We start from the raw sequence: 14,530 nt of genomic DNA on the forward strand, positions 1-14,530 counted from the left end.
TCTGACTGGAGTAGGGCTGAGAATCTGCATTTCTAACAAGCTCCTCAGTGATGATGAAGCAGCTGGTCCACAGACAACACTTCGAGTAGCAAGGCACTATGCTATTGCAACGGCGTAGGTCTTGCTCTTTCAACATAATGGCATTTCATCAAGTTGGAGTCAGGGGCCCTCAATTGATTACTTGACCCTGATACATTTGAGACAACATAGAGACAAGGAAGATAGCAATCCAGAAGCAATAGTGATTGTGGAATGCATACATTTCCATGTATTTTTACAGTAAAAATGCATTAAAAAATCTTTCACAAAAGAAACTTAAAAAATACAATTAGGGTGTTGAGTCCTCCCCCCCCCCCCCAACATTCTTTCAGGCATCAACTGTGTAATGGAGGGAGACAAATTCCTAAATCATTTGATTTCATCATACAAAATACTCATCCATCATCTCTCATCAAGACATTTACATTAAGTGAGGGAGGGCAGGATTAAGGAAAGTAGGCTCACAAGAATCAGTTTCCAATTTAAGGTTACAGTAGTTCAAAGAAAACTATATCTTTCTGCTTAATGCATAGTCCCTGTACAGTACAATATTTCCAAACAAATCTGATGTGTGGAATTCAGGTGAAACTGCCACACCAAAAAGTCCACGGATTGAGACAAGCCCAGGTGGGTAGCACATAGATTTTAAAATGTCAAAAATCATCTTACAACAAGAAGGACATCAAGATGTTAACTTCAGGATATATTCCCAAAATCCACCTTGATTTCATTTACTTAAAACTCTGGACCACAATTGAGAGCATCAGTCATTTAACATCACAGATTTTGTTAGAACTAGTGAGAAGAATCCTAGCAGTGGAGCCTTGGGAATAAAATCTCCAAGTCGGCTCTTAGGAACTTGATGAAAAAGAACATCATTATTCAGTTGTACTCTTCCTCAGCCTTACTACAGCTCAATGTATGCTTTGTATGGAAAACTTTAATAATAAAAATAGCATTCACAGACTTTTTCTCCTTTTTAGCTACAGAACGTATATTGTGTCTGTTCCAGGAAAGGAACTTGTTTTATAAATGTCCACACAACTATAGCTACTCATTCTAATGTTATGTATAAACCCATAAGTCAAATAAAGCTATGAACAATGTAATATTTATATATGCATAGTGTTTTATAAAAAGATTGGCCCACATACTGCTTTTCATCAATACAGAAAGAGCATTAAGTCCATAGCACACGGCAAGAAATAAATGAGTGAAGAACAGAGAATGCAAACAAGTGCTTAATAATTCACAAGCAGGCTCACCATGGAGGAAATGATGATATTCAAACCAACTAAAGCTCTAGAGAATTACTTATATAGTCTCCCATTTTAAAACAACTTTACATACCTGATTTAGTTTACATTAAAATATATCCCCATGAATCAATTTGTTCCATATTCAGAAATATAAACACATATCACATTCCTTACAGCTAAATTTTGTCATAAATTCTCTTTTATACAAGAAAAAAGGCAACAGCTGTTTTCTTTTTTTTCCCAACAGGCTCTATTAATTACAATTTTTAGCTCTGTACACGCAATGATTGGCTGGTTTTCTTTTTTTTTCTTTTTCCTTTTTTTTTTTTTCTTACAGTACCATGGGAACAACAGTGATTGACTTGCAAAGTTTTCTGTCTGTATGGAAAATGCAAAACAGTACTACGGAAATACACAATGCACTGTAAGCAGCGGTTTGCTGTAGTGGTCCAACAGGTACAAGCAAACATTTTGGCTCAGCTAGGCAGTAATCCACTTAAACCACATCCCGGGGCTACGGCCGACCCAACCACAGCTCCTGTGGGGTCAAAAAGAATGGGTCTGTTTAAAAATAAAAATTGTTATGTTTTGTGCTGCTGTCCAAAGGACTCAAAGGACAGAGTCATGAGGCAGAAGTTTCCCAACCTGATCTAGAACAACTGGGACCACTTCCTTTCTCTTCTACCAACCTAGAGACTTGGACTATGGTTTCAAAGTGAAATTGGCATTTCTATGAATACCCACAGCCCCCACTTCTTTAAATATCAACAGAGAGGTTCCTTCCACCAAGGCTCATTCCCTCCTCCCCAATTTGGCCAAGGGCAAGTATGGGCTTATACTAAAAGGGGGAGGGGCATGCTTTCCAAATTGGGGATCTTACGTCTTCCTCACACCAGGCACACTGTCCCCCGTTCCATCTACTATTCAGCCTCCGATCAGACAAGACAGCATGAAAGATGCTTGTTGTCTGTTCCTTGTAGTAATTCAGCAAAGCTGTGATGGCATTGCCTTCAATGAGATTTAATTAGATGCTGGAGATGCTCACGAACCTGACTATCTGTGCTTGGGTTGTATTTGGGTAAAGATGGCCGACATTTTTGTCTCTGTGCCTTCCTGGGCCAGGGAGAGTACAAACTGTTTTCTGAACCAACTATAACTCACAACATAAAACGTCTTTGTGCTACGCAGTTTAGCTATAAATATCCTTCATTTGCAGTAGTAGTCTTGTCATACAGTTTGCTTACTTTTAGGATCGGCAAACCTAATCCATCCCAAAGGGTCCTCAGCTTTTACAAATAAAACTTTGCCTTTTTGTTCTTTGCTTTTAAGAAAAACTGCCGACTACAGTATAGCACTATATCACTACATAACAGTCTATATCAAATTAATTAAACTTAATCAATAAATTCCCTTACTTAGAGAAAATGATCAACAGCCCCATTTAACCAGGAGAGAAAAAGATTGCTCAAAAACGGGAACAATTCTTGACGATTCTACAGGTTACGTAGAAACAAAATTTATATCCCTTTGGGCCAGCATTTGGCAAATAATTTCCAAAAAAGTATGCATTTAAAAATACTTTCTTTAATATGATACATCAGGCACAATACTTTTCATATATATTTTTTATTATAAGATTTCAAATGCATAAAATGTTTGTTGTTATTCATAGGATCATCAGGTGTCAGATGCTTCATTAGGTAAGAAACTAAATAATTTCACGTTTGTGACTTTCCTCTTAGAACCTTTGACACGGTAAAGGTTGGAATGTGACTCAGCGTCTCAGATACTGAGGTCGGTGCTACATTCTTTGTAAGCTCGCCTTCTCTGCTCCGTGGGATGTCTGGAACTTCTGCCGGCATCCTGTTTCAGATTTCCCTCTTCCCTTTCTCGGTGGCTGGCTCTGTCCTCTCTGTTCCTTTTGTCCAGGGACCGCTCTCTCCTGCGCTCGGGGGAGCGCGCGCGCCTCCGGTCGGTGGACTTGGCCCTGCGCTCGGGCGAGCCCCCTCTCCTGCGCTCGGGGGACCTCCTCTGCTCCAGGAGTCTCTCCAGAGACCGTCTCCGCCGGCTGGGGGAGCCGTCTCTCCTGCGGGTGGGTGACCGCTCTCGCCTCCGCTCCGGAGAGACGTCTCGTCTCTTCTCGTGCTTCTCCCTCCTCTCCAAAGTGTTGTCGGCGCTGCGGGTGCCCTCCCTCCGCTTCTCTGGGGACCGCCTCTTGGGGCCGTTGGCGGCTGCCGCGCGCTCGGCCTGCGCGTCCTTCCGTCCCTCCGGCGCCCGGTCCTTGGGTCGGCATGCCCCGCTGTCGGGTTTCCTCGAAGTCCCATTCCAGGTGTGGTGTTCATTGGGTTGTCTGCTATACTCTCTGCTGCCTTTCGGATCCCTTGCGTGTGCCCGCTTTTCCCCATGTGGTGATGATTTGTGAAGATCGGGTGGGTAACTGGACTCCAATGACGGATGCTGCCGGCGGTCGGGCCCGGCCCTCACTTCCGGAACACCTTGTGGACCGGTTGGGGGGCCGTGGCGGTCGCTGCTGGGGTCTGCCAGGAAAATAAACGAGAGCAACAGTTGGGTACGAGGGTCCCTCGGCTCCTGTCCCCGCTCCCACCCACACTGGAGACCTCATTAGTCACAACAAGCAAACAACTGTTAAAGCAGTCAGACTCAAAGCCAACTGAATCTTGTTAATTTAAGGATAACTGCACGTAGTTAGGGTTAAAAACTAGTACTTGTGGCTTTCAACGTCTAGCTGACTGAATGTTCTCCATACCCGAGACATAGATCATTAAAGAACTGACAAAAATCAGTCATGATTTAGTCTTTAAAGGCACAATCCAAATAGTCTGTCTAGAGGCATCAAAATTTCCTCTGTAGCTATCCCTTGTTCTTCCTTTCTCACCCCCCAACCCTTCTCCCCTGCGCCCACCCCTTTCCCACCCCCAAGAAAATATTCTTTGCTTTAAAGAATACTTGTTTTGATTTACTTAAAAATAATTTAGGGTATTGATCTGAAGGGGCACCTGGGAAGCTTTCTGGAGTAGGGCAGGAATCATCTACATCTTATCTGGGTGGTGATTAAATGGGTGCATACAGAAGTGAAAAAATCTACTGCACTATATATTTAGGATTTATGCATTTTACCATATGCAAAAGTATACTTCTATTCAAAAAAAAAAATCCAGGCTACCTAGCAGGCAAAGGGGATTACAGAGGCAACATGCTGGCCAGATGTTGATGACTGGCAAATGGGATATGTACACAAAGGCCCATTAAACTGTTCTATCTGTATTATTCAACTACTTTCTCTACTTTTGCATACATTAAAAAATAAGGAACTGTTTTTAAAAGGTGTTTTCTGATAGATAAAAGGGAGGGGAAGAGAATAAAAGGGAGGGGAAGAGAAGCTGCTAGGTACACATTTGAGACTGGATGGAGGTCAGATAAAATTTTCAGTTTAGAGGCACTTTTTCTTTATGATATGGGAGGTAGTCATAATGACATCTAAGAGCTTGGAGTCACTGGGCTGCTTCCTATAACATCAAGGTTTCTATATGTTTAAAAGCAGGGCAGCCCATAATGGCCCCTATTTATCATTATTCAATATTTGAAATGACAGTGCAAATGTTTTAGGCAGTGTCCTGAATTGAGGAGAGCTCTTTTCAAAGCTGGGATGCTTTGTTGCAACAAAACCCAACAAGTCATCCACATGACACGATTCCAAGCAAAGCACCTGAAACAAGGTGCTGCAGTCTGGAGGGCAGACTCGTATGACAGTCAGAGACTAAGGGGTCACTGGGGCCCTTTAAGGATCTTTCATGAGCCAACAAGGTCAATATTTAGTAATTAACCTGTTTTATGACAACTTCCCAAAACCTAGAGTGGGTTTTTAACAAAAGCAAGTGAAAAGCCAAACGCAGGGGTCAGCCAACTTTTTCTAAAGGGCAATAGTAAATAATTTGGGTGTTTTGGGCCACACCATCTCTGTTACAACTATTCAGCTCTGCCACTGTAGTATAAAAACACAGGCAACACAAAAGTAATGGGCGTGGCTATGTGTCAATAAAACTTTACTTACAAAAACAGGCTATGGACAGGATGGGGCCCAGGGACTGTAGTTTGCTAAGAGATACCTGACCAAGCAGGAAATCTCATCTTCCCATCTAGCAAAGCCCTATGATACAGGGCTCCATGATACAAAGTTCATTCTTTCTAAATGCTGGGTTGGCTACAAGAATGAACAAAAAACAGGTTCTTAACAAAGGTCATTTGAAGACTTGGATACACGAAGGTACTTGGATCACCACTGGATTCTTATGCCTACTTTTAAGACAAGGGAGGGCAACACTTCAACAGGGTCAGCATTGTACTTACAATTCAAAGAACGCAGGGTGCTCAGAATGAATTGCCAAACATATCAAAACAGAGCTAAGCAGAAGCAATGAGGAAATTAGGCCACAGCACAGAAACACCTAGTATTGATTGAGCTACAAACCGTAGTTTGATTATGGCCCATAAGGTAGAAGCAAGCCTCCCCGAGCTTTTCATTTCTCATACATGCAGCGATATTAGGAGGTATCATCGCTGTGGAAGGGAGGGCCCAGCACCAAGAACAGTCAGAGAGAAAGAGAAAGAGAGAAAGAGAAAAAGTTGAACATTTAGATTCCCTATAACACAGAGGAAAGAAAAAAAAATCTGCATTTGTTAACATAGGGCAAAGAGAGTTTATTTGTCCAGTCAGACAGTCTAAGGCAACACTCAAATAAGGCTGCAGAGACCGCAATCGGAACATGACATTTTTAGACAGCCATAAGGTGACTTGAGAACCCAGACAATGAATGCATCCTTTTTTGTTTTGTTTTTTTCAAACAACTGGAACAATGACAGACTGGCATAGGAGAGCATTAACAATAAACAACAAAAGAACAAAATCCCTTCCCACCCCCACCAAAGACCGCGGCAGTTAAATTAAGTACAAAAAACTCATTACAAAAATAGCCTCACAGAGAAGCAGGTTCCAATCAGGTCAGAAAAATATTGGAACTTAACATATTATAACCCATTTGTGACTCTAATCAATGGAATTAGAGAGATTTAGTCCAAGTGACGCATGGAGACATTACAGTAGCACAACCCTGGCAGGTTCAACCCTTCTTGGAAAACCATGTATTTCAGTGATCTTTATTTTTAGCCCAAAGAACATTTGTTAGTGTTGGATTTTCATCCTCAGTGCAACAGACATAGGTTTTGAGAAGGTACACAGGTTACTGACGATGACTCTCAAATGAAATATCACATCCAACAGAAGCATAGGGAAGACAGAAAAGGGAGACAATGTTACACAGTTTCAGTGGTATCAACACACCTAATGGTCAGAAGTTTAGTACAGTGCACAGCCACGGCATCTTAATGTTGTCAAAATACTTCCCCTGTGGTTGGCCATGTCTATGGGGCCTTGTCTAATACCCACCCTCCCCCTGCACCTCGGAACCCTCGTATTTTGCACCTGTACAAATGTCCAACACCTGGGAAGGCTGGCCCTCCAAAGAGCTACCCTTCTCCTTGAGCTGCATCTGAATTAAACATATCAAGTCCAAAATGCAACTGAGAATTGTGCAGAATGACTTTCAGAAAAGAGGGTGATAATAGATAAATCCCTAATAAAGGGGACCAACGTATATGGGGACCATTCAATCACAGTTTCTATAGAAACTTTTGTAGACCTTTGGTTGGGAAAAAAAGCCCTACATCTAGGGCATAGCTTCTTTTTTTTTTTTTTTTTTTTTTTTTTTTTTAATTTTAAACACAAATCTCAAATAAATAGGACATAATTATTATCATATACAATATTTTGCCATCAGAACACTAAGCTATGTAAAGATCATTACTGTCTACTCAAATCAAGTCTAAAGATATGACAAAGGAACTCTATGTATAACCTGGCTTTCCTCATAGGAAAGGTATAATCACATGTTTCCCTCATGATGAGCACTGGGAATTTATTTCATCCTTTATCATTTAAAAACATTATGGCTAATATATTAACAGTTTTTGTTTGTTTGTTTGATAGTAGTGGGCTCAGTTGGTCTGATTTGGGGTAAGAGACCGGTTGGGGGATGGAGAACTGTTGTATACAGAGCATAAAGGAGGTGAGCAGAGCCCCCAAATCTCTCAAAATTTCATGCCTCTTAAATAAAGACACCAAGTAACCAAAAGGGAAAAAATAATTGTGCCTCAACATATCACTCAGGAAACCTGCTTTCCTGCTTCTTAAAAGGAGTATATAGTCATTTTGTGCTAACAATTGGATCTGAGGAACAGTTTGGCACAGTTCAAACAAACATTCCTTCGCTCTCGGTCGGACTAGACAAAATGTTCTCTCTGATTATCAGAAAGGGGGCTATAAAGATCTTGTCTTAGGCCATGCCCCAGTCCACATAAGCAAGCAAAAGGATGAAATGTGTAGAGATTTCAGAACAAGCGAGGCAAATAATCACATGGTGCGAGAGGCTGGTAAGACACTGGTGAATAGGGGAAACAAAAAAGACTTTCCTGCTGCCGTTCTGGAGACAAATTCATGGAGTCATGCCAGGGAAGGAAGGAATGTTTTCATAGTTTGACCCACCATATTCTGGTACTGAGCCGTCTCCCCGCTTCAGAAACAGACGAACTCTGCGGCCACCATTCTTAATCAGTTCTATAGCTCGAGAATGCTTCATGTTTTTGGTGGTCTCACCATTGATCTCTAAAATTTCATCACCAATCTGTCAGAGCAAAAGAAAACTAGGTGAGTTTTAAAATTCATGTATGGATTCACCAAATATTTATTGAGCATGTGGCAGAACATCTACTGCTTTGGATGTGGCAGTGACAAAAACAAACAGAAATCCCTGCCCTCATGGAGATTATATTCTAAAGAGGGAAAGACAATTAAGAAAATTAGAAACCTACATGTATGCCGAATTACATGATAAAGGGGGAAAAAAAAGCAGTAAGGGCATGTTAGTGATTGGGGAGGGAGCTTTTAGGAAGGCTCCCATGATTTCTGCCTCCTTGCATTCACAATCTGTGTAATCTCCCCCTGCCTTTGAATGTGAGCTGGATCAAGTGACTTGCTTCTAATAAACAGAATATAGCAAACATGATATCAGTTCAAAGATTAGGTCATAAAATGTCATTTGTCTCTTTTCTTCTCTCACTTGTTTGCCCTGATGCATGTTATGAGCCATCCTCTGGAGTCCCATGATAATGAAATGAGGGACTGCCTTATAAGGCACTGAATCCTGGTAACAGCCACGTGAGTGAGTTTAAAAAGCAAATCCTTCCCCAGGTGAGACTTCAGATGAGACCATAATCCTGACTGATACATTGAATGCAGCATTCACTTTGCGTCAGTCACTGTTCTAGGCACTGGAATTAAAGAATAAATAAGACAGGGCAGATCCCCACTCAAATAGAGCTTATATTCTAAAAAGAAGAGAAATAGCACTGGCTTTCAAGTCTACAGTCTTTAATTTGAATCCTATCATTTGGTAACTGATTTGTTCCCAGTACTTAACTTTCTGGAGTTTACTTTCCTTTTTTTTTTTTTGAGATGGAGTCTTGCTCAATCGCCCAGGCTGGAGTGCAGTGGCGCGATCTCGGCTCACTGCAAGCTCCGCCTCCCGGGTTCACGCCATTCTCCTGCCTCAGCCTCCCGAGTAGCTGGGACTACAGGTGCCTGCCACCACGCCTGGCTAATTTTTTGCATTTTTTTGTTTTTTAGTAGAGACAGGGTTTCACCGTGTTAGCCAGGATGGTCTCGATCTCCTAACCTCATGATCCACCCACCTCGGCCTCCCAAAGTGCTGGGATTACAGGCGTGAGCCACCGCACCTGGCCTGGAGTTTACTTTCTTACTTGTAGAAGAGGCTGGTAACAACACCCACGCCCACTAAGCTGCTGGCATCAAATCAGGTAATACATGTAAACCTGTCTTGTAAACTATATGCCATTATATAAAATAGCAGAATAATATTTCACTTGATCAAAAACATTTTTAAGTGATTAAAAGGCAAGGGAAAATAAATTCCTTATGTCTGAAATTCAAACAAAAGAAATATATACCACCATGTATCTTCCCTAGTATATGTACATGCAAAAAATAGGATATGAGAGAAACTGGTATACTGTTTGACCCTGGACACTGTATTTTTACTACATACCATTTTCGTAAAATACATTCATGCTCTACCTTCTCAATTTTAAATGTTAAAAAATTCACTCTGAAGAAACTTAAACATCAAGATTGTGGCTTCAGTGCAAGTGTTATGATCCTCATCCTTAATCAGTTTTTCCCTTTTTCTGCTGAGGCTCAACTGCATTCACTTTTTTTCCTTTCCTGGCCTGACTGTCTTGATTTCTTTTAATTTGTTGTAAATGGCTCTCCATGGGCAAGTCCCAATCTATGTGACCTATCTATGAGTAGATGATTTATGTTTTCTTAATTATCTAATCTGCTCAGGAGAACAGCACATTCATCTACAGTAACAGATATTAGCGAAACAGAGCAGAGTGGACTTTTGGCATTTATGTATTTAAAATTTGTAGCTCTTACTACAGAGCAACTCTGAATATTCATGCCGCAGAGCCCTGGCTCTTTGCTAAGACAGAGAGTAGACTTGCTCTCTCTGAGCCTAAGGTAAGACCACTGGTAGCCAGCTAGAGGATGAGTAGACCTCACTGTCCAGAATCTACAGGGCCACATGACTTTCTTGCTCTCTAAGCATCCCAGGGTGCCCCAGGATTCCTGTCAAGTGATGTGCCTGCCCCATGACATTAAGCACAAGAACTATAGAAATAGGCTCTGAAAAATATCTACTTTAATATGTTTATAAGTAATTTAAATCCCTTATTCCCTATATCAACCCCAAAGAGTTGGAAGTGTTCGCCTAACTTTAGCAGCTATAATTGTGCTTTAGGGAAAAATATTTGGTAGGGTAGGAGTCATGCATTTAAGAGAATCATGAAAGCTATAGAAAATGTAATCCTTATGAACGTTAACACTCTAACAATATATGACAAGAATTCACTGCAGATGGTTTATTTGCACCTACCCCAGACTCCTCTCTCCACTTACCCTCATCTTTCCACACCTCTCTGCAGGACCGTCCTCTGCTAAGCGCAGAACATAGAGGTCCATGTTATACTCTCGGCCTCCTCGAAGGCTAAAGCCAAATCCCTTGGCTCCTCTTTCCAGTTCCACAGTGTAAAAATCTTGCTCCTATTTAAAGAAATTAAATGCAATCATTCTAGGAGAATTAATATCCATAGGAGTCTTCCCAAACATTCTTGGCAAAAAGGCACAACCTCTATCCCCATCTTGGTGACTCTTGTTTATTAATCATCTTGATTCATCCTCATTAATCTCAGAAGTCAGAGATCCAGAATTTGAAAACATTTATGAGCATGTCTAAATGCATGTGTGTATTTAATGTAACATATGTGGATTAAAATTTAATCAGTGAGGCCATGATTTGCATTTGGGGGAGGACAATTCCTCATTACATGATACCAGTCACCTGGCTGCTGGATGCCCAGCCAACCTGACCTGTGTCCAATAAATGCTGACTGTGCCCATCATGAGGATACCAACAAAACCTCTCCAAATCCTGGTCAAGGAAAATTACGAAGGGACAACCGAAAGCCCCCAGGCAACCAGTAAAGGAGGAACCCAGTCGGACACTTGTAATACCAGCTACTCAGGAGGCTGAGACAGGAGGATTGCTTGAGCCCAGGAGTTTCAGTCTAGCCTGAGCAGCATAGTGAGACCCCTGTGTCTTAATTAAAAAACAAAACAAAAGAAAAAAAGGGAATCTGTTTAATTTTGCATCACCCAAAGTTCCTCAAATTTGTTTTACCTGCTATTATTTTCACCCTCTCCCTTGCCATCCTAAAGACAGGTATTTTGCTCTACGGATCTCACCTTAAATTCCCAAGCCTGAAAAACACCTTATCAAAAAGACATTTTCTGGGCAGAAGCATGTTTATGAAAACTATGAGTAGATATTGGCTGCTTTGCTTTCTCTAACTGCCGATCCTTGTGACAATTACTGCTTTTCATTTTTTTTCCCCTAGAAAAGGCTATCTAGGAATATTTCAAGGTAGCAAAATAAAATGTTATTTCCTAGAAAATCAAATGTAAGTATATATTTGGTAAATCACCTCACAAAAGGTTATTTCTTTTAAATTAAAGGTGCTTCAAAAAATACCCCATAAAAATAGCTTGAGAAAGTTGGAAGGAAATGTGCAAAGTATAGAGAAAAAAGAGAAATGGTGCTCACCTGTGTTGCCTGGGGTGCTTTGAACTCAAACTGAGATTCCTGCTTTGGTTTGGTGGTATTCCTGCCGAAGTGAGAGAAACAAATACAAGAGCAACCCATTAGGAAACTGAGAAAGAATCAAGGACATATATTGTCATGCTGGGAGTTACTTTTTCCCCCTTTAACAAAGGAAACCAAAGCCATGTCTGACCTTGTCTCCTGGGTCCCTTGCTGAGAAGGGGTGTGTGTGGTAGTGATGGTGGCGATCTTCTCTGCATTGGTCAGCAAGGTGGCATTCGAGGACTCTGCAAAGAGGGACAGAGCATAAAGAAATGAAGGCTCCAGAGAAGACATCCTCCAGCCAGGAGGTGTGCAGAAGCCCTGTATCTGAATAACAAGTGTGACTTCTCTGTCCCCATTTCAAACAGTCTGACTTGAATTTCTAGATAATTAGGAGTTTACAAACCATTTTAAGATCTTCTCTGATGTGGGTTATGCATGTCCCCATGACCCTCCTCCCAAACAGACACCTCCACAAGTAAAACGCAGTTTGCCAAAGAAAACACTGCTCTAAAATTCTAGCCAAGGTAGGTGTTTCTCACTCCTCCCCTGCCACTGCAAAAAGGCAATCCCATCAAAGTGCTGCATTACAGCACAATTCTCTCCCAGAACTTTAAAGGCTGATAATAAATGTCTCTGCCAACATTTCCTGCAATTTATCAGCAATATTTAGTGGGTCTGCTTGATTTTCTCAAGTGAATATTAAAATCAGAAGTGTACTAACATCTTGTTAAACACACATATAATATCTACTTTCTTTCCCATTGCTTTTAATAAAGCACAACTGAAAATAATGGAACTCTTGACAGATCTTGTTTGGTATCACTCATGAAAAGTCAATTTTAAAATCTGCATTAGTCAGAGCCAGAGTTTGTAAATATAAGTTATACAAATCATGAAGCCACCTCCATGAAATGAATATGATTATATCCCTATATAAGTTGACCTTCTTCTCCACTAATCACATTCACAAGCAACTTCATTATCTCCAGAAGTCTGGAGATTTTGAATCCAAAAACTCTCTTAAGTGCAACTACAGACTGCACACGAACATGCACGTACTAAAATATAATCATTCCTATAGTGATAGCTATATGTTCTTTACTAATAATTTCTTCATTAAGATCAAGGCAAGTAGCAACCAACTATGAGCAAGTTGTATTTTTAATATTTAATTGTAGGTTGACTGAAACTTGCCATATATTTTCTAATAAAGAAAATGCTAAATGTGGTGTTAGTTTCCACTATAAGATTCACCTGTGCATGGCCATTTAATTCAGTGAACCATTAAGCCTAGAAGTTACCAGGAGACCTATGGCTTATAGTAGGCACTTTCATGTTTGCTGAATACATGTATCTTCCCATCAGATTTAACTAGTATATGGGAAAATACGTTAACTATTCCAAACTGAGATACTTGGAATATATATCTTTCCACTGCAGTTCTGGAACAAAAGACATCCCACAAATCCCAACTATCTGTGGTCTATCTTCCATTTACATTTCCCAAGGATCTTACTCAGCTTTGGTCTGGTTTCCTGTTATTTTCATGATACGTAGTGGTTAAAAGCGTGGGCTTGAGATTCAGACCTGGGATCAAATCAACTTTTTTTTTTTCTGCTCATTAGCTGTGTGCCTTATTTTTCTCATCTGTTAAAAGGAGGTGATGACCATAATTCCCTTCTCATGGATAAAAGTATATGCAATGTTTAAGCTCTGTGACTGACATACAATAAGCACTCAGTACACATTTATTACAGCTACTAATTTTATTACTGAGACCTTGTATAAGTTATTTAAACTCTCTGCAAAATGAGAAAGTTGAAATATGATTTCAACAGTTAATATACTGCAGCCATAAAAGCCCATTATGCTAAGGCACAAGAAGAAGAAGAAAATAACTCAATCAAATGAATTGCTAGGTGAATCCCATTCATGTTTTGGGACAATGTTTCCCACAATCTGTTTTACCAAATCATTTCCTATGCACTCCTCTGAGTCTTTACTACACCAATAAGTCTATGACCGTCCAAGCTGGGGAGGTGGTGTTTCTCAGGCTTGCTGGGAGACAGTTTAGCACAATGGTGACTAGGTCAGATTCTGGAATCAGACTGTCTTATCTGACTTTGCATTCTAGGCTCTTCAGTTTCCTGGATGGGACTTAAGCAAAGTTACTCAAATTCTCAGTGCCTCAGTTTTCTCGTCTGCACGTTGGAAATAAGAAAATTATCTAAGGAAATTGGGGTAAAGATGATCCATGAAGATTGTTTGGAATAGTCCCTGGCACACAAAAACTGCTCAGAAGTGATAAGCATATTTTTAGTACCATGTATTTATTATTGTCACAATGTTAAAAGCATATTGTTGGTATATTTTAATGACTGCTATTATAACAGAAAATTATTTTCATAGCTTTTGGAGGAATGCTAGCTCCTTCATATGACTCCCAGTTGAGGGAAGTTAACCAGCAGAACCAAAGTGATGAATCAGTGATATTTCATAAAGTATGCTCACTGTGTCACTAAACAGGACAAACAAGCTGTATAGCCATCACTGTGACTCTCCAGAACTTTCATAAACACATGTATTGGTCTTTTAGCAAACTTCATATTGCTCATTGCAATTAATTTTATGGAGACTCTCAGAAATCACCAGGTTGTTCAGGCCATGGGGAAATCATAATCAGGATACTAAAAACAATGTCTCCTTGTAATCAAAGTGATTATAATTATTGAATTGTACGGAGGTTCCTCTTTAGAGTTCTTGTGTGTTGTTGGTAGCCAGAGTTTTCTAAGCAGATCAGATTCCATTCTCAAACTATTTTTATTTTTCTGCTGCTTTCATGATTTCATGAGATCATCACCCAACACACAGAAT

At 40.4% G+C, this 14,530-nt stretch overlaps 1 protein-coding gene across 19 annotated transcripts in view; it reads right to left on the bottom strand.

Annotated features, from left to right (window-relative positions):
* Positions 1–241: 241 nt before the first annotated feature.
* MAGI1 (membrane associated guanylate kinase, WW and PDZ domain containing 1) overlaps positions 242–14,530 on the bottom strand; it is a 677,305-nt gene continuing 663,016 nt past the window's right edge. For 10 of the 19 annotated variants that reach the window (XM_030923822.1, XM_030923713.1, XM_030923639.1 and 7 more), the window contains 5 exons: positions 11,805–11,898; positions 11,615–11,675; positions 10,411–10,554; positions 7,918–8,056; positions 242–3,835 (listed from right to left, as the gene is read on the bottom strand). In XM_030923822.1, the coding sequence (XP_030779682.1) occupies positions 3,081–3,835; positions 7,918–8,056; positions 10,411–10,554; positions 11,615–11,675; positions 11,805–11,898 (1,193 nt within the window). In that variant the 3' untranslated portion in view covers positions 242–3,080. Of the gene's footprint in view, positions 3,836–5,787; positions 5,877–7,075; positions 8,057–10,410; positions 10,555–11,614; positions 11,676–11,804; positions 11,899–14,530 lie in introns of those variants that run through there. The other 9 variants (XM_030924084.1, XM_030924052.1, XM_030924237.1 and 6 more) reach the window with 2 other exon arrangements.

This window comes from Rhinopithecus roxellana, chromosome 1, assembly GCF_007565055.1.
Source record: "Rhinopithecus roxellana isolate Shanxi Qingling chromosome 1, ASM756505v1, whole genome shotgun sequence".
Lineage (NCBI taxonomy): Eukaryota > Metazoa > Chordata > Mammalia > Primates > Cercopithecidae > Rhinopithecus > Rhinopithecus roxellana.